Genomic DNA, 20637 nt, shown 5'->3' on the forward strand with positions numbered 1-20637 from the left:
TTGTTCTGGGGCAACAACTTGCAACTATTGTAAACTGTGTTTACAATTTACAGAAACATGTTAAAGTCTGATTTTGTGATGGAAATGATTAACAAGGTAAGCACTGCACAGTGAAGTTTTAAGAATCAGTTGTATGAAGAGTTTGAAGTTGTGAAGTGACAATTCAAACGTTAACCAGACAGTAAATACAGAGTAGGACGTTCAATGGCCTTTTGATGACGGTAATTCCAAAGAATGTTAATGTATTTACTATGTATGTATTTAATGTACTGCAATTTCCCAGCTTGGGATCAATAAAGTATTTCTATTCTATTTCTTTTCTATATGTGTATATGTGAAAAATGATCAATCTTCTCGTTTAAAAACCTGCATTAGATTTGCCAACAACATCATATTAATACACGGCTAATCAAATTCATACTAGAGCAATAAATATTCTTTTTTCTATTCTGTTTTGTGGTTGTTTGCTTTATAAATCTGTAAATTCAGAAGCAGGTTTAATCAAAACAAGCTCATGTCAGACCACCTTGCCCTGTCGAGAGGCTCATAGTTCACAAAGAAGCAGCCCACACATAAGAGGACAACAGATCACACCAGCAGCAATAGGTACAACAAAATACATTACATAATACAGTGGCAAGTGTTCATTAACTTTATTGATGGAACTGCAGCTAGCAGCAACCACTCCCCTTATACCAAGTTTAAAATCATTAAAAAAAATACGGTGAGGGTTTCAAGTTTGAGCTTTTTTAACTTTTTTAAAATTTAGACTTTTGTCCAACTAAAAGTATTTGTAATTATCGATGGACGGTTGTAATGAAAAATGACTCAAACATGCTGAATAATCATAATACTACCTCATGCTATTACATACACAGTGAAAACAAGAACATTTGATCAACCCGGGTTTATTAATGCATTTCAAGTAGTTCAAAAGAAATTACATTTTTGCACAATACCTTTTGCAAATTTAGTACAATTTTCAAAGTAAGCAGAATGGGAAACAAAAAATAGTGAATAAAAACAAAAAGACCATTGAAGACACTGTATAAAACACAGGAGACATTAAAATTAGACAGTAGTACTGAATCTATTCAATTTTGGATTCTCTGTTTAAATCACTTACACTTCAGTGCACATTTTCTCAACATCATAGCAACACATGAAAAAGACAGACACATTTCCCAGAGAGTATTATCCCCGAACACCCAGTATTGCCCACATCAACAAAAATAAGCTGGTTCAGCAAAGACACACACACACGCACACACACACACACACACGCACACGCACACGCACACGCACGCGCACTAAACTTTGACCCAAGAAAAAAGCACTACCAGTAGCACCAGACATACAGACAAAAATCAGTAAAAGAAGCAACGGAGAATTGCATAAACGTTGCTGCAGCACAGACATGAGTAACTATGTTGTTATGAACACAATAGAATTTTCCATGAATCGTGTAGAAGAAAGGCATTTCTCTGTGAAGAGGCTAACTTGTTCGCTGTTGAGCTCTGTGATAGTCTGCATAGAATCAACGCGACATCCTTGCACCTTGCACAGAAAACAATGCTGAGCTGCAGCTGTGCTCCATAAAACTCTTTTTGCAAGGTTAAGAAGAAAAAAAAGTCTGTTCTTTGCTCCAAGAAGTTGTTCCCTCCTGAAATAATTTCAAGAAACTAAACATATATATTTGTTCATAGTCTGCCAGTAACTGAACTCGTAATATTCTGCACTCTCATCCATCCGTCAGTGAAGTTGACTCAAGTTTAACCCCGTTGGTGACGACTGACAACTCAAGTTAAACTGCTGGGCAATATCATCTTTGAAACAAATCGCGGATTATAATATCTATTTGTAACATTTAACTTTCGTGTGTTGGCCCGGCTGATATATATTAATCATCACTTACATTTCCAATAATTAGCATATATTACCAATCCCTAAACCACTTAATTTCCAATACATTTCTTCTTTTATTTACAGCAGTCCAGACTGATGATAGCGCTCGGATAAACTGCCAGCTCATGCATGCTTTCAGCCTTGGTAAAGATCGCTGACACTAGTACACCAACTTCAGTCACACTGCTTTGAGTAGGCACATTTTTTAATGCATTAACACAAACCAAGAGGGTGCAACGAGGGAAACAAAGTCCCTTGAGAAAATCCCGATCAGTAGGAAAAGGAAGGACAGAACAGCGATGGATGGCTGACACAACAGTGATTGTTCAATCTGGTATATGTTTGTTAAAAGCTGCAGCTACAAAGCAACAAAAAAGAATAAGCTCTAATTCTTCTTTTTTTTAATCAACTGATTAAATTCCCTCACATATAATCAGACCTGCAAGTGAAATCAATAAAAGCTAAATCACATTTAAACCAGAAAGGTTTCCTCATCTGGCTACAGAGGCTGAGAGAATCTAACTGCATTTGAGTGGTTTTATTAGATTTTGTCATTTGTTAAACAACTGCCAGTGTTTGAAAATGGTGGACATAACACAAGTTAAAACGTGGGCAGGACAGTCACAATAGGGCACTTCTTTTCTGTAATAACATATTTTTAAGCCGGCTCCTTTGTCTCCAGAGTTACGAAAGGGGACAGCTATGATGGAAAAAAGTGTGATACAATCAGGTAGATAAAAAGATATTCTCTCAACATTTATTTCAGCCCCAGACTATATCTTTATGTAAACGCAGCTGCGAAACCACAACAAGAAATATACATATCCAGATAATCAGTCTCCCCTCCATCTGAAAACAGTTGACACTGTAATCTTATTAAGTTTATTTATCTACATTCTTTACACACAGCCTGTCCTCTACATCACACAGCAGCTGGCGTGAACCCTTGTGTACAGGCTTCAGCCAGGAGGGACTTCACCCTGAACTATGCATGCAGCCTCCTTTTCCCACTCAATACACTTCTTTGCTGTAGTTTTATTAATCCTGAGAAAGTGAATTAAAACAGTAAGTTATCCTCATAACAAAGAAAGATTAATTTGAAAAAGAAAAAAAACCTACTGTAACATCTGTCATCACACACTGAAAGAACATGTACTGTATGTTTTAGAAATAACTTTTGATGGTGCTTTGATTTAAAACATCCTAATGACATTGGCAAAAAAAAGTTTTCTTCCGTCTCAGTGGTGTTTTTGATTGGCAGTAAATACAAACGTGACTTGCAGTCCTGCCATCATGCTGCAGATGGCAGCACTTCAGAGAGGAAGAACAGGAAAAGAAAAAGGTAGCACAGATGAAGGACAGAGGGCGACTAACACAAAGTTGCTTCTCTATCCTCCATTAAGATACAAAAAAAAAACATTCAAAGATTAAGACCACATAAGATCAGTGAATTTCTCCTCCTGTCTTTCCTTGGAAAAGTAATTTATTTCCTATGAAAGCTTAGTGAATCACTGCTTATGTGGCTCTCAGAGCAGAGGTGCCGAGTGAGTTTGTTAGGCCCAAAAAGAGAAAAAAACAAAACACTTTGGGCTTTGTCCAGTGAAATCGATCCAGTTGCAACTTGCAACAAAAAAGATGGTAAAGGTAACTCTTTGGAGTGAAGTGCTCCCACTGTAGGCACTAGCAAGAACCATGGCAAAGAGCAGACCAGAGTCTCAGCGTCTCATCTGTCCCATTTGATAGTTCTCTCTAGGCTGACGGTAGTGGCGCTGGCCCTGTGCCTGTTGGTTTGCCTGCTGCTGCCTTCTCCTTTTCAGTGTACCTACAGGACATCAATATCTCAATGAGGGTCGAAAAAATTACAATGAACACTAGAAACTAAAGCTGCTCTTTTTCTACATCATCTGAGAGGTGAACCCAGCAGAGAATGAGGTCAAAATACCAATAACATGTAAAATCTCAAGTTCCATATTATGCTGATTTCAGGTTCATACTTAAATTTTGAGTTTCCTAAAAGTTCAAAAACCACATTAATTTATCATACTATCTGAATATACCTGTATTCACCCTCTGTCTGAAAAGCTCCGTTTAAGCACCTCCAATAAAATAAAAACAATCCTGGTACATGTGCACGTACATGTTAATATACACACACATATGATGTACTGTACCTGGCAGGGGCTTTGGTGGGGGCAGTTTGGGGTTGCTGCTGGGGGTGTGGACGCTGCAGATCTTGATGAAGCCGGCCATTAGCATAATAAGAGCGATGCCCATCAACAGCACTGCCCACCAGTGAGCCTGGACAACAGAGGATATATTAAAGGATATCTAAATACAGGCGATACACAATAATCTAAAGAAGATCATTGCTGCAAGGACACTCACCACTATCCACTCTGCAATATTTTCATAGAGTTCTGCATTGAAGATGGCTTTCTTCAGCCTGGCAAGAGGCCCGTCAGCATCTACCAGACGACACCTCATGAACACATCACAGTAGCCCTTAAAGTCATTGCAGGGCGAGCCGGGCTGAAGCGTTGTGATCTTCTTGTTGAAGAATTGGGCCCATTTCTCTGAGCCTGTGCTTGCACAGGTGCTTGGATTCACTGAGGGCAGAAGGAGAGGGAGTGACCTTTGAGATACTGACAATAACTCAGCCCTTTCACCTGAAGATGACACAACTAGGACCTTCATTGATGTAGTTACATAATTCTAGCTTTTTATTACCAGTGGGATTGTGTATTTTGTCACTCACTTTTCTCCATGCAGCAAACATGGCATAGCTCAGCTGCCTCATCCGGGCCTTCTTGGCTGGCACAGGTGCATACCTCCAGACCATATTTCTCACAAATAGAACCAGAGCATACCTGGTCCAAAACAAGCAGGCAGCAGGAAAAAAAACTTTTCACAACCTTTTACTTTAAAGACAAATACAAGCCCACAAATTGCAGACAGACACAAAACAGCACTAACATACCCCATTGAGGCAGACTTGTGTTTCGGAATGGCAAGAGGTGAAGTTTGCCTTTGGTTCCGAGGTAGGACACATTGCTGTAGCTCCATTGCACGTTCCCTCTTCAGCGCACTCTGACTCCAGTCTGCATCGATCATTTGAGACCTTGAATGTACACTCTGTTGTGCAACATGGGCCTTGGCTGGGACTGCAGAATAGCAAATAACACATATGCAATCAAGTCTAACATATGCACATACATACAAGATAAGATGACTGAACAAAGGTTTGCTAAAAACATCTGACCTGCAGATTTTGCCGGTCTGGAGTTTGCATTTTTTGCCCTCCACTTCATTGGCGTTATAGCAGCAGGGGTCTTTGCACTGATCACTGTAGCCGCAGTCACATTCTTCTCCATCTTCCACAAGTCCATTACCACAGATAGGCTGGCCAGACTCTGTACACACAGAGAGAACAGCATGAAGACAGAATCTCTCTCTCACAAGCACACATACAGGAACAGATTCGTAAAAGAGAATTTACCAACAAAACAGTCATTTCTCTTCTTTGCCAGAACAGCGCTTATATTGCGGACGCTGCATATAGAGAACTTGTTATTGTTGAGCTTGTCCCCTGATGTGGCTCTGGCGTACATGATGTAGTTGCCCTGCTCCTTTTTGTCCTGCAACTTAGACTCTCCTGGGGTGCATTCAATCCCAGAGTCATGCTGTACAACAGTAGACAAGCAAAGGACGGAAGGCAGAGATACTTGAGACAGAGATGCATATCATGTATTGCACAGCTTGACAAGATGAATGAAGGTACAGGCCAATGCGACCATTGTTTTAAATTAAAGTACTTACAGGAGAGCCAAAGTTGTGCCCAACCTCATGAGCAAAGGTAATGTGTGACACCTTGGGAGGGACATGGGAGGCGTAGTTCTGCACAGTGATGATACCAGTGTTCAAAGACTTCCTCTTCCCGTCAGAGTACAGTTTGCTCTTCTCACAAATGCCCCCAGAGCTTCCTGTGACAGTAGGATAAAAAAAAATATAAGAGTAGAATGTATTATCATACTGCTATTTGTATTTTAACAGTGGGTTAATTTGCTGTCACAGATTGAAATGAAACATAAAATAGGTTCAGTCAGCTTCAGTCAAAAGCATGTTTGTTGCTGTGGGGCACAGTGTTAAGAGTTAGGTGAAGTGATCATTTGAATGCTGTAGCCAGGTACCCCAGAAGGTTACACGCGCATGCACGCACGCACGCACGCACGCACGCACGCACGCACGCACGCACGCACGCACGCACGCACGCACGCACGCACGCACGCAGAAGAGTGGTCTGCCGTTGCAGGTAGTTGCTCCTTAGAAGGGCAACAGTTTGGTCACAGCAGGAGTCGTTGCTCCACCGATCACATTAAACACTATTCATGTACTTCTGCACTGAAGAGAAAATCACTGAACCATAAACTACAGTTACTTTAACAGATGGAGCAAAGTTACTCTTGCATGCCAAATTGGCTGACGCATTAGCTGAGTCTCTGCAGTGTGTTAAAATAAATGGACAAAATGGTGTCATATACAATATCGCCGATGCTGTAAAACTTTAGTTTGTATCATTATAATTACTTTTCTGCATCAACATAAAAAAGGTTAAATACTAGGCCAAATTTTGGTGCCTGAACTTAAGATAAATTAGTCACAAAAACAACTTCATTAATGAGGAACCGGAATTGTTAACATAAACAATGACAATGCTCTTATTTTCTTAGTTTTGGACATCATTTTTGTTTGTGATTTTGTTTGACTTAGGTCTACATATTATATATAGAGATTCTGAAATTACTAGACAACTTTATCACTGAGGATAGTGAACAGGTTAAACACCTACAAGTCTGCATGGTAGCATGTATAAACTACCAAAAAGGCAAAGAAAGAAATGAATTGTTACACCAGCAATGATTGGAAAAAATGGCATATGTAATAAAAAGAGAATTAAGAAGCAAAATGTGAAAAAGAAAATCCTATTTTTTCTGTGCTTTCATGATCTCAAATGAAAATGCCAAAATCAGTGTCAACTTGAAAAAACACTGGAAACCACTTGCAGTCAGTGAATGAAAAGTATGCCTCCTGCAGTGCTGCGGTTTTCCCTCTAATTCATAAACCTAGTCATAAAGAGGCATCTAGCTGCACAGAAACAAAGCCAGGAGACCAAAGCACTTAAAGCCATAAACAATGTGTCCATTATGTGTAAGTGTGCATGAGTATGGTTGCATATTATATTGTGAACTGATGGCCATTCCTTCTAGCCTCCCTTTCTTCAAATAATCACCCCACAGCTCACTGCAGCCCATTCTCTTTTCATCCTCAATCGATTTTTTCAGCTTACAGCATTGCCTATTTGCCCGTATTGATTGTCTGTGTTTGTTGCTGTATTGTTCATGTTGAGGTGGTGGTGTCTGAATGTATTCAAAGAAATCAGAACAGGTTCAGTTAAACTCTCATACCAACATAAAAGGAGATAAACAGATTTGATGACAGAGTGAATGATTGTCAATGTTAGATAATGCATGTTCCCATTTTAGCCACTTACATGCACTTTAGCTAAGTATTGCAGCATCTCATGGCCAGTCCGAGTTGTATTTTGGCCATTAAAACTCCCTTTCTACCTCTGCACCCAAGTCTCAAAATACAAGCAGGTTATTGATGACTAAAACATGAATGAGTTCTAATTTGTGTGACAATTCACTCACTTCTTCTTTGTTACAATACTAGATTGACTATAATGATTGCTATAGAAGTCTCTTTGTGAATATATGTTATATTTATGTTAATACCACGGATGTAACTTGGATGATAAAGAAGACGAGTATAATTAAGAGAGGTAATTTGCTAACAGCTAGTGATTGGGGACATGGTTATTTCTGGGAAAAAGATAATAAATGCTTCCTGTAGATTTCAAGAGCTCTCCCATAAGACTGCGCTTCCTTTGGTCCTATGCAGCAATTCACCCGCCAAGTGTGAAGTCAATTGTCTCAAATGGTTGTCGGACAATGGACAGATATACATACAAAGATCTTGGCTCCTAAACCAACCTCATCTCAATTTAACTAAATAATAGATACAATGAAGAGACTAATCAAAGATGTGTATTATCCTGCATAACTAGCAGGAGATCAGTATGGCACAAGACAAGAATACCGTTCAACTGGATGAACAGGGTTGTGTGTGTGTGTGTGTGTGTGTGTGTGTGTGTGTGTGTGTGTGTGTGTGTGTGTGTGTGTCTTGTACAAACCTGAAGGGGCCCCAACCCAAGCCAAACCAAGAACCCCATCATCAAAGTCCCTGTCAGAGAAGACATAGGCGAGGCAGTAGTCATCGTGGTTTTGCTCAGAGTTAAGCTCCAAAAACTTCTCCACTCCAATGTTGGCAAAGCGGAAAGGATTGGTTTTGTCTTTTTCATCATCAGTAGTATTTATCTAAAAACAGGAGAGTCGAACAATTACACAAGAAGAGCAAACGAGGAGAGAGACCTCTATGCCGACAGAGTAGCAGATAAAGGATTATAGAAACTAGCCTTTAAAGCCAGTTGAAGAGGAAAGTCTATACCACAATGTTCACTGCTAAGAAGACAGGACAATCGACTTTTCCACTCATAATAGCAGCTTGATTCCTTTCAGGTCAGTTGTTGATTAACTGATTCTACAGCAGCACTGAGATTCAACTCACCCTGATCCTTTTAACCATGAAGCTGATGTTTCGGATGCCTAGGAAGTCTGTGGCCTGGTAAATGGAGTCAATAGCCTTTACATGGCTGGAGATCTGTAGAGAAAGGGATTGTTTTGATTTGTAGAAAGGGAAATGCAGCAGTGTAAAAAGCAACATGTCATGCATTGAAGACACTAAGCTTTGTCACAGAGGCTGCCATTTCTGAAAGAAAAAAACAAGGATGCTTCCCTTAGGCCCCTTTTCAAACTTGCACTGCAACCCTGAAATTATCTAGGGAGCCCAAAGTGTGAGAATTCTCAGCGAGCGAGTGGGCATGTTTATGACGTTTCTGTCATGCAGCTAGCGTAAAACCGGTGGGAAAAAGTTTTGCGGGTGAAAAAGCAACGGAAACGTATAACAGACGAGAAGACAAGAAGACGAGAATCCTCCAACACTACCCAGACACTACCACTCACCTAAACCAAGCAAAGTGTTTCAAGTAGGTGAGAACGCATCTCACATGTAGAATCTCTTGTTGTGTGCTACACATGAAAGGAAAAACTCTGAAACTGTTTCTACCAACATTGTCCGGAGTTCATAAAAATGGCATTACATCATGACACTGCTAATCAGAAAATTTAGGTAATTCTTTGATTAGGTAGATATGTGATTGAGTTTATCGGTCCCAGAACAGGAGCCTCCAGAAGTAGTCTTTACACAATAGCCGCTTTTACACAAAGATCCTGCAATACTGCCCTAAAGAATATCTGCCGTTACATTGACTTTGCTTTTTAACACTGAACCAAACCACAGCGGCATGACTCGGCCCCAGCGTGTGATTTTAGATACCATGCCAGCATTCCTGAAGCAAAAGAGGTTTGACGTGTACTGTAACACGACAGCGTCAGCAGTGTGACTGTAGCCCGCCATACCAGCTGTCCCTTTTACACAGATGTTGATTTGGCCCTGTTTCTAGCTCCACTGCTGGCTTAATAGCGGAACAACTCTGTCCCCCCCATTCCATGTCCCTACCTTTAATACAGAACAGCAAAGGGGAATAATGGCACAGCATTCACACCTTGAACTGTGAGAAAGGGGATAAAGTGTGCATACCTGGGCGATGACAGCCTCCCTTGTGCCATAGTATTTGAAGAAGAGGTGATCAGTCTGGATGAAGAGCTGACAAGTGTTTTTCTCTTTTGCCGCTGCTCTCTTTTTCCTCAGAATAACAGGACCATGGGATCTGTCCTCCTCCTCTGACACACTGTTCACCCCCTTTACAAAAAACAACAATCAGTTTCAAACACAAGGAAGATTGAGTGGGGACAGGATCAGGTGTTACATTGAAAGCATGTACACCTGTGCTAAAAATGTACACTTTCTATTACTGTAAGTGTAAGGGAGGTCATGGGATAAGATCTTTTTATAACCCTGAGCCTTTTCCATCTGTGTGTTTAACTATGAGCTGGAAGGAAGGGAGGAGGGGGGAGAGGGGAGAGGGGGGGCTTTGTTGTGATGCCCGCACTTACTTTGACCGGCTCCTCTACTCCAGCTGCCTGGTACTTCCTCATCCTCTCAAACACAGAGTGGTCAGCGCAGCCGCCATCTGAGCCATACTTATGAGGATAATCTGGCAGATAGGGAGGAGATAAAGGAATGGTTGTGAGGGGCTTACAGTGCATCATGGATCGCTTTAAAACCATGTGCGGTGGGCTGGAGAAGGTGAAACTGGGTGAGACAGGGTGTAAAAGTAGCCGCATTATATTAAAAGCTTGACGATATGACTTTTCAGTCTACAAATCCTAAATGATGGTATATTCTCTGAGCAGAAAAGGGTATTACCTACATTCTAACTCTAATTGAAAATATTGCTTCTCTGTTCAAACAAGCCTTTTTCCTAATTAACAACTGCTGTGTAACAAAGTTCTCTCCAACTAGTACGTACACTGCATTGAATTTTGAAGGGCAAATGTGATCAGACTTCAAACTAACGCTGTGTACAATATGATTAAAATGTATGGTCTTTTGGTTTAACCAGTTCAGATCAACAAAGGTCAAACAACACTACCACAGTAGAGTAATAAATCACAGTATATTTTCACACAATCTTAATCTCTTTAAGGGCGTACTCACACTGTCCGTCCGTACCGGGCCCCGTGCTTTAGGGTACTTGTCCCCCCCTCCCTCTTCCCCCGCGGGCCAGGCCCGTTTGTACTCACACTGCCTGGGCCTCGGGGGAATACTTCTTGCCTGCCTACACATCATCCCGGCGTAACACGTAACACGCATTGATTGACTTCATCCCGATGCGTCGCTTTGTTTACAAATCTTTCCATGGACCTCAGAGTTTTTGTGCATCTTGTCCAACTGTTTTTGAATATTTTCATCGACCAAATCTGCAGTAAACACTCCACCTTCGCATCACACCAATGTCAACCTTTCGACGCCATTGTTTTAAATGTTCGCGCATGGTCCGTCCTTGTTTTTTCCATGTCCGAACAGACGCACATAAAATGACGTCAGAACCGCCGTAGGCATCGTGCTCGTGCTCGTGCTCGTACACGTGCAAACGTGCTTTACAAAAGCCCACCTCTCTCTAACGGTCCTTGGCCAGCAAGCATGCCGCAAATAGGCGCAGTACGGTTGAACTCACACTGGTCAAACGAAATAGACTTTACCCATGGAACTTGTTTGGGCACGGTACGAATGGACAGTGTGAGTGCGCCCTAATATACAAATACCATCTCTGCTGATAGTCATAACAACACCATTCACAACTGCCCACACCCATATAGCAATACCACATCAAATAAAGTATGATTCAAAGTTTCTCTGGAAAAATCTATTTCAGATAAAGGAGTTATGAACAAACAGACTGATAAGGAGGAATAAATAAATGCACTATATCACTGCAATAAAAGGATAAAAGAGTTGCCTCTTATAGCGAAAGTAAATGGCAAACTGTCATGCATTATTATGTCTTTTAAGCCTCATGAGGGTCAGCATCCAAAATGCCAAATTACTTGAACAATAATGAGTAATGCTTACTGGTGTTTTTAAATGCCTGATGTACAAAAATCTGATTTTAGAGTGGAATATTTAGCTTAATCAATGTGATCTGATGATTTTGCTTAGAGATGCACGATCCATTTTTTCCGATCCAATTCGATACCTGGGCTGAGCGTATCGGCCGATACCGATCCGATACTATTGTTGAATGAATGAACCGTAGACCTTGCCATGTGAGTGAAGGCATCAGGCTTGACATAAACATTTAGCCTTGTTAAAAAAAGGTAACAAAATTCACACAGATATAAATTTACTTAATATTATTTATTAACAAATAAAGTGGACATTAGCAGCAAAAATAAATAAAATAACACTTCCATGTAAAGTGCACTGCAAACAGATATTTTAAATGTAATAGAAAATCTAGCAACTGCCTGAAACCCAACAAACAATGGCTTAATTAACTTAACTGTATGATATTTATAAAAAAGAAATGACTGGATCGGAATACTGGATCAGCCTCATTCATCCAATATCCGATCCAGCTAATTAGTCAATATCGGAGCTGATATCTGATCCAGGTATCGGGATCGGTGCATCTCTAATTTTGCTTTAAATAAAGCTGTTGTAAACTCAGGGGTCACCTGATGATCTTGCTTCAAATAAAGCTGTTGGGGTCCCTCGCCTACAAGCAGCTTGTATAACATAAAACACAGTGGGGCAGGACGTCAGCCTGAATGTCTCACAACCACTGTTGTTCTTTCAGTAAAGAGAATAGTTCTGTGCTGGTTACTGAACTGACTGCAAAGACACTGAAACAACGCATTTGACCTCAGACAATGCGTTTTAAAATTTTTTCAGAGAAAGCCCTCTTTGTCCCTTTAGTGAATGCAGTCTCATTCCACTGCTGATCAAAAGGCTCTTACAATTTGGATAGAAGTAAAGCCAAGATTTGGGAGTGAGGACCATTATTTCTCCCACTTTTTCACTGATACCAGCATAAAAATCCACAAAGAGAATTTTAAAAAATCAAGATGTATGTTAATATGTAAAGATTGTCTAAAGTTAGCTTGCATGTCAACCATCCTACAGAATACTGAATATTCCTTAAAGCAGAGGCTTAGAGAATAGGTCTTTATATTAATGATTGTATTTATCAGCTATTGTTTTTCCATGAATTTCACTAGGATATAAGAATCACAGTGCCTCTTTTTCATCTGCCTCAGACCCTTAAGGCAGGGACACACCAAATCGACAACAAAGAACTAGTGGCAACAAAGGCTACGGTCGATGCCAACTAGTACGTACATAATGAGCCTGTCTGAAAGGAAATAACTTGCCATACCATCCGCTGGCGGTAGTCTGTATTCGTCATTCAAAAAGGGAAACCGATGGTGAAAGAACTACGATATTTACCATTCACAAGTGAACAATAACACAAACAACTACGACCCGACTGCGATTGACTAGTGCCAATAGTGTGTCCTTTAAAATCTAGGCAGATGGGTCTGATGGGTCTGCCTGACTTTAACCGAAGGTCGACCAACGACTTAGTGTATGTCTGCCTTTACAGCTTAATGCAGGTTGAAGATAACCTGACTGTCGCCAGATGAATTTTGTTCCACCTTGCTTCCGCCTTGACTCTGCCTAGCGCCACTCAACCATCTGGGATTGCTCCATAGGAAAGTGATTTCAAGTGGTCGAGCTAATCAGGACTACTGGACGGGGGTTTTATAGATGTGATGTTAAAAGTTATAACTATTGCAGTAACCGAAGTGTATGCAGTTAATAGGGGTCTCTTAATATACTCACAGCATACCCCGGTAGTACTCTTTGTGGCAAACAATGTTAGATATTTTAGTGCTCATTGAAGAGTTACAACAATTGTTTCATCTATGAACCGGAAATTAAAACCGGTATACCAGCACTAACTTGTACTATGCATTAAGGTGCATGTAGTATGTTAGGAAAATGTGTTCAAATACATCACAGATTGTAATGGGGCACCACACTCTACTCCTACTCAGCAATGATAATCATATCTAGTGGGTTTCACTTTCTAGTGGGGAATGCAGCAAAGGGCGGCAGGCGGGAATCGAACCAACCGTGCACCCCACTAACTTTTTGTTTAAATTTCCTTCCGTAGTTCAAGTGCAAGAATCTCCCTATGTCTGTATTTATGGACGTTTTTTCATGTTTTAGAGAAAAAAAACAACAGGACTTAGTGCAGTGAATCAGCCAGCCAAAGCCAGGGTGGGGTTCATGAGACTAACTTCTTTCTGCTAAATGCAGTTCTTTGGGCTGGAATAAGGAGCCTAAACTGGCTGGATTGTGTTTCTACTCATGAAGTATATCACCAACAACCACACCTTGTCTGTTTGATATCTACTCATTATTTCCAAACACTTCCAGAGTTGTCCTGCAGCTCTCAACTGAGCATCTGTCAGTGGGTTGTACTCTGACCTTAGAAAGGGATACGAGTTATACCTTTGCTGTTGTATGTCATGCTTCCAGTATAAATACTGACCACCTTGTCTGTGGCCAAGGACCCAGGGCCAAATCCTGCTGCTGCCAATCTGTCAAACATGACCTTCTCTCCAAGCTTTTCAGGCTAATCAATGAGCTGCTTATCAATCAGCCCCTTAATTCACAACCCCTGCCACACCAACACATCAGTTTTATTCCTCAATGTTTTTCTCATTATTATCCTATGATCCAAAAGTATTCGTAGCTTTTAATATAGTATATATATTTAATATAAAAACAGATGATTTGATTTGATTTTGAACTCTTTAGAGAACAAATACAGATGCATTTCAAAAAGGTCCCTCTGAAAAGTACTACAAATAACGCATCAAGGCAACATGTCTGTGGAAAATCTAAAAGGCAAGGTAGTCACAACTTTCCCTATATGTGTGCATATCATGTGGAAATGAACTACCGCTAGACTATACTGGGTCTTTCAGTAAAGCGAGTGCAATAGCAGATACTTACTGATGTCATCCTCATGGTAAATGATGGAATGGAAGGGCACATTCTGGTTTTTCAGGTACCTCTCCGAGGGTTCAACATAGTAAGTTCCTTGATGGGTATTAATGAAGCCCTCAAAGCGCCCATCGACAACAGAGCCATGGGTCAGTGTGCCCTTTTCACCTGAAGCACAAAGAGGATGAGGATGAGAAGAAGCAGACAAAACAATCTTTATCTGCAATAGCCTTCCATACCCAGCACACAACAAAAACACATCTGATCTCAATATTCAAACAGTTTAAGAGTAGAGACTGTCTATGCAAATACCACTATCTATTTAGTCAAATGGGGTGCACATTGAATAGAGTATGACATAACTCTGGTATTGTTTTCATAATAATTTAAATGTGCACAACTCTTATGATAAAATAAGGGGGATGGTGCAGAGAGACACACATGAAAAACACCCATCTAATCTGAGCTGTTGTCACCGAGACTGAAGAACAGTGAACAATTACAAACACAATTTCTTCTAAACTAAAGTCTGTAGCATTCCCAAATGTAAGGAATTTGGTCAATTAAAAGTATTAAAAGTAGGATAATTGTGCTCAAGCCACGTTATGATTTGTGAAATGTCTCTTATTAAATCAAAATGTGTGGTCAGACACTAAATGTGCACTTAATTTGAATCATATTAAATTATACAAATATTATTGTTTAAGAGTCAAAACAATTGTGTGGATTTCCACAGCTATATTTTCAAACACATCAAAATGTTCTTATTATTTCTGAACATTTCTGAGCTAATATCACTGGGAGGGCGCCTTCCAACAAAAATAATTTTCTCTGTTGCTATTTCCCCTTTCTCTTTGTTTTACAAACACTGATCACAACAAACAGATTTGTTTTTTTCTGTTGTTCATTTGAACTCTGCTGGAGACTGGAAGTGGGGAGACATCCAGGAAGGGAAGGGATTAGGAGCGGAAGGAAAAACTGGATGAAAGGTTATAGTATGACCTGTGCAGGTTGGTTTGTGATGTGACAAAAAATACCCTTAAATTTCCCATCTCACACATACAACACACATTCAATATCCCATAATGCAGTAGAAACGTTTTCCCTCAGTCGACATGTTTGTCAAGAGATGATATAAGATATATAATAATGTAGGAATGACAAGATCAGAAATGATGATGCAGACTTTCTATTTAATTGATAAATAAAAGTACCATAATTGAATTAGAGCCATTTCCTTTTGAAAAAGCTGTGATTCTTCTCTGGATGTGGTGTGTGGAAACAGCTGGACTTACCAAAGATTTCTCCACTGTAAATATGTGATGTATCAATGGGTGTCTCATCTCCTGATACCTCAATGATGAGATCTGTGGAAAATAGAGCTGTATCTCTCTTCATCTGCAAGTTAAAATGTCTAAAGTGAAAAACAATGGAGAAATGTGTAATTAGAATAAGCATTACACACCCAAACTGTGACACAATAAAATGTGGGTTACATGATACACAGTACACACCCTCAACCTCACCATAGAGTTTTAGTATAAAAGGTTGACACACTGGACACCTGAGAATATGGCAGAAGAAGCAGCATCCTTCACACATTTTAACTGAGCTTTACACCGCTGCTATGCTCGTTGTTGCTCAGTACTGCTGTGCTCAATGACTCAGAATGAGAATTATGTCATGAGGAAAAGCACATGATCATTTATGCTCAACCTTACTGGTTTTTTTTGGGGGGTGGGGTGTTAATCCACTCGTAAACATAACCATGATGTCAAAGGGAAAAGAAGGCGAGCATCACATGAGGTGCACATGAGCCACTAGCATCCCAGAAACCTGAGGCGATATTGGGAGTATTTCAGAGGAATATTCTCATTAATAGAGATGGGAATTGATCAGATTTTATTGATATCAATGGTATCAATTTTATTGATTCTGCTTATCAGTTTAATTCTTTATCGATTCCCTTCTTATTCCTGATCACCTTTGGTCATGTCTAGATTATAACCCAAGATTTGCAAAAGTCTAGAGACTGTTATGGTTAGGCATTGAAATTTAATGGTTAAAGTTAGTATAGGCAGTCGGGAAGAAAGTCTTGCGAGTTTTCGCAAATCTAGGTTTTTAGCATCAACACAACTTTTTTTTTTATTTCCGAGTCTGAACACAGTGTAGATGAAATTACAGCTTTCTTTTTTATTTAGGTTTTCCAAATAAAATATCTGCTAAGCCTGCCTGTGTGGCACTAATGTTATTATAATGCCACACTTTGGACAGTTTCTTACTCTCCTCCATGACTCCTTACATTGATAAAAGGAATGAATAAGCTATAGTAGGGATTCTGGCTCTGTTCAAATGATGTTCACATTACTACCTCATACAGAGCCTTTTTGTACCATTTTGGTTTTCCTATGAAAGCATAATTAACAAGACAAAAACATTCAAGGGGAAATTTAGATTAACTGTCAATTTCAGCTCCCTCCCTACACAGCCACAGGGGACATCTAATGACAGTTTTTCGCTTTTCTCAGTGGGAGACAGACCAAAAGAAGAGGGTTATTTCCCCCCATCAACATCTACTTAAGCAACAGATGTTTTTTGTAGAAGCAGGTGTGCTCAGGAGGAAAGGGTCTGAGGGACGTAAAGGCAGATTAACTACACTGCAGGAATGAGTACATGAAAACATTAATAGAGCAAAGCCAAAAGAAACTGAGCAGAAGAGACAGATAGCAGAATGTGGGGAGGAGTGGAACAGAAAATATTTGGGAGAGAGATAACAGATAGTGTTGAACAGGTCAGACACAGTCCAGGATATCCCTGTAGAGGATGAATAATCGACTTGCCCCAGCATTTCGTTTTCCTTCATCACTCCTGTTTGTTACACAGCATTATGACTCATCCATTTAACGGTTCCCTACTCATCTACTTACACAAAATGATTTTACATGAATAAACTTAATGTTTATCCTGCTAAACATGTGGTACAAAGACTGTAATATGACCTACTCTTTGAAGTCAGCAATCTGGAAATCGATTTAGTATAAATTCCTCTGCTTGTTATTCACCCTAGCACACCCATTACAGTTCTTGGCCTCTTTCCACCTTATTAATGGCCACTACAACAATCAATGTGACCTCATGACTTCATCCATGCCTCATCAAAAGCTCAGTCTACACCACCATGGCACGCTGGTCACAGACACAGATGAATCCATAAGTAGATTATTCAGTTAGAAACGTATTCTGCATTATCAAGGATCCAAAAAGGCATTTTTAACGTTCATCGTCAGCAACTGTTACGCTGTGCATGATGGCATGTTTTAAGATAAGATATTCCTTGATTAGTCCCACAAAGGGGACATTTCCATATTTTCCAAATTTGCAAAATATCTTTGAGAGAGAAGCATCACTGAGCAAGAGAATCATTATATAACACACATATTTAACATAGTTGCTTTAAAACGGCACTGTGCGACTTCTTGGATGTTTGATCACTCACATCCAGATGTGGCTGTTCTTGTTTTTAATGCTACTTTAGCCATATCCACATCAAAGCTGTGGCTTTGTTTTGGATATGGTTATTGCTCAGACTACAGCTGCATTTGCAGTTGAATCTATGATGCCCTGGATATGTTAGTGTTCTACTCATTATAAACTTGGTCACAGCCATAATCATAACAGCCAAAGCACAGCTATGGCTTCAAAAGCAATAGCTACATCATCCCATGACACGGCTATAGTCATAATCCCAGGCAAACAGCAGTCACAGCTTGCAGTGATCTCCTACATAATACTATATTATAATACAGCTAAGCCTTTCCCTACAGATCAGAGAGAATGTAAAACATATTGCAAGGTAACAGAAAAAAAATATGTACAAACTAACCAAGCAAGTAAGAATAAACATGAGTGGATTAAAATTATTAAATTCAAAAGGAATTGACGTTAACAAAGTCATGCAAAGAAACCAAAAACCCCCCCAAATGTTAAAAGGTTTCAATAACTGAAAAAGAAAGAAAATCACTGCATCATGTTCCAGACAAAACAAACTGTCCTGCAGACAAATAATCATGGCCTGCAACAGACAGGAAGAGGAAAGGCTGTGAACCAAGTCGGTAAAACTCATCTCATTGTATTAAAGCCAATGCTTGACTACTTTTTTGGCGCCCTTTCCTGGTAAAGAAGCCCTCTATAGAGACAACTGTCTGCCCTGCCTTCTTCCGTCACCTGATCCAGTCACAAATACTCATGTGAGTGGGCATAAACAAGAAAGCTTTTCTCTTGTTACAACAAACCTCCATAGTACCACAAAACCCTGCCTTGGGTTTTCACAGTGGGGGAGTGTGTGTGTCTGTATTTGTACACACTCCAAAAAATCTTGGTCGACTCAAATCCTCCCTACTGTTGAAGCAATTGATTGGTCAATGGGAAAGAAATCTGCATGCTATCTATAGATTTAAGTCCCAACAGATAATTTGTTTGTTTTAATTCATCAGTATGAAGTAAAGGTTGATTACAATGTAATGGCTATATAGTAATGACATCACCAGCATTTAGATTAGTTCTCTATAAGCATTGCTTTCACTGTCTGCCACTAAATATAAACTTCTGGCAAAATAGCGACTAGTGATACAGCACTTAAGGAAGAGGAAAATGCTTTAGTTGTGCCTGTTCTCATGAAGGTAACAAAAAAATAACATGGAGGCTTTGTAGTCTGAACAAAGACAGAAAACTAATTTTGCCTCCCATATCGTCAACAGCGGGGCATTACAACATCACTATTTCGTTCCTACCTTTCACAATAAAAGCCTATAACATTAACATTTCACTGCATCATTGCTAACCAGAGAGCATTTCACTTAGAGGTAAGTCAACAAAACAGCTTAAAACTCAACAAAATATCTTAAAATAGCTATCATCAGGTAGTGTGAATGATGGCCGGTGAAACAACAGAGCTATAATTATAGCAGCAAAAGAAAGACAGCCACTCAATATTCCTCCAAATCGCTCTGATGGTTTCCACTGGCCGTTTTCAGAAGAGCGCCTGGCTCTTTCAGTTAAGTTTAAATGCTAAATTGGACACATGGTTTTATGAAAGTACCAACGATTGTCCAAGATGAGAATTTGCTTGGACAAAAGCATGAAAACCAACCAATCGACTAGAAGATGTCACATTGCCCTACCCAGTAACAAGCAAAAGTTTGACATTTCCTCAACTTTCTCTGCTTATACAGGCTATCTTTATACTGCTCATAAATCTCTCATTGTGTACTCTATATTGAACATTTCTAGCGTTCTGGCAGAACTACTACTCTTTCCTTTGCTACTTAGAGAACCTTGGAATTTGTTTAATTCAACTCCCTCTGCAAAATTGTGTTTATGTTCTCTTTAGATGCTGCAGTGTACTCTCAGACATCAAACATGATTATGCTGTATGACGCTTCTCCCAGGCCAATAAAGACAGGAAAGAGCACAAAAAACACAGGAAAAGGATCTGTTTGACAGGGCCTTGATAACACACAACAGAGAGGAGGGCAGGGTGAGCCTGTTGAAAAAAACATTGCTGCTGAGGTAAGTTAAGTTATGATCTTCAATAATAAGATAAGAATAAGAATAAATAATGAATGCAATATAATGAAGAAGAGTAAAAGAGAAAAGCAAATAGAAACAGGAGTGATGCAGAAAGGGACAATACAGTATTAAAATATACTTTACTGTGCGTCAGTGTGTGTGGATACTGATGTAGGTGCAACCGGCGCCCAAAGATGATTGTTCATTTTCTGGATTAACTCGAACTGTCAGTTTGATTAAACGTAGAACCCACAGCCTGCTGGAACAAAGACCTCAAAATGCCTTCACCCCCACAACAGGTCACACCCAGGTGTGAATCCTCCAAGGCACCCAAACTGTTCATTGGCTGAATTGACCCCCAGGTGATGACATCATCCGGGCCTATATAAAGTGAAGCACACAACTTGCACTCTCTCTTTCTACTGACTCTTTCTACTGGATCTTGCTCCCGGATCTTCCTCCCGCTCTCTCTCCCTGATCACTCAACTCCAGGAGACCAGCTTCCAG

General features: G+C 39.9%; 1 protein-coding gene across 3 annotated transcripts in view; it reads right to left on the minus strand.

Annotated features, from left to right (window-relative positions):
- Window positions 1-900: 900 nt before the first annotated feature.
- The window catches only part of adam10a (ADAM metallopeptidase domain 10a), a 31434-nt gene continuing 11697 nt past the window's right edge, over window positions 901-20637 (minus strand). For all 3 annotated transcript variants that reach the window (XM_083940738.1, XM_083940737.1, XM_083940739.1), the window contains exons 3-16: window positions 15858-15976; window positions 14572-14730; window positions 10098-10198; window positions 9682-9843; window positions 8590-8682; window positions 8156-8339; window positions 5722-5885; window positions 5402-5585; window positions 5165-5315; window positions 4883-5066; window positions 4661-4772; window positions 4291-4511; window positions 4077-4203; window positions 901-3727 (exon numbers count right to left, since the gene is read on the minus strand). In XM_083940738.1, coding sequence (XP_083796864.1) covers window positions 3621-3727; window positions 4077-4203; window positions 4291-4511; window positions 4661-4772; window positions 4883-5066; window positions 5165-5315; window positions 5402-5585; window positions 5722-5885; window positions 8156-8339; window positions 8590-8682; window positions 9682-9843; window positions 10098-10198; window positions 14572-14730; window positions 15858-15960 — 2052 coding nt within the window. In that variant the 5' untranslated portion in view covers window positions 15961-15976 and the 3' untranslated portion in view covers window positions 901-3620. The remainder of the gene's footprint in view (window positions 3728-4076; window positions 4204-4290; window positions 4512-4660; window positions 4773-4882; window positions 5067-5164; window positions 5316-5401; window positions 5586-5721; window positions 5886-8155; window positions 8340-8589; window positions 8683-9681; window positions 9844-10097; window positions 10199-14571; window positions 14731-15857; window positions 15977-20637) is intronic.

This window comes from Echiichthys vipera (genome assembly GCF_963691815.1).
Source record: "Echiichthys vipera genome assembly, chromosome: 1".
Lineage (NCBI taxonomy): Eukaryota > Metazoa > Chordata > Actinopteri > Perciformes > Trachinidae > Echiichthys > Echiichthys vipera.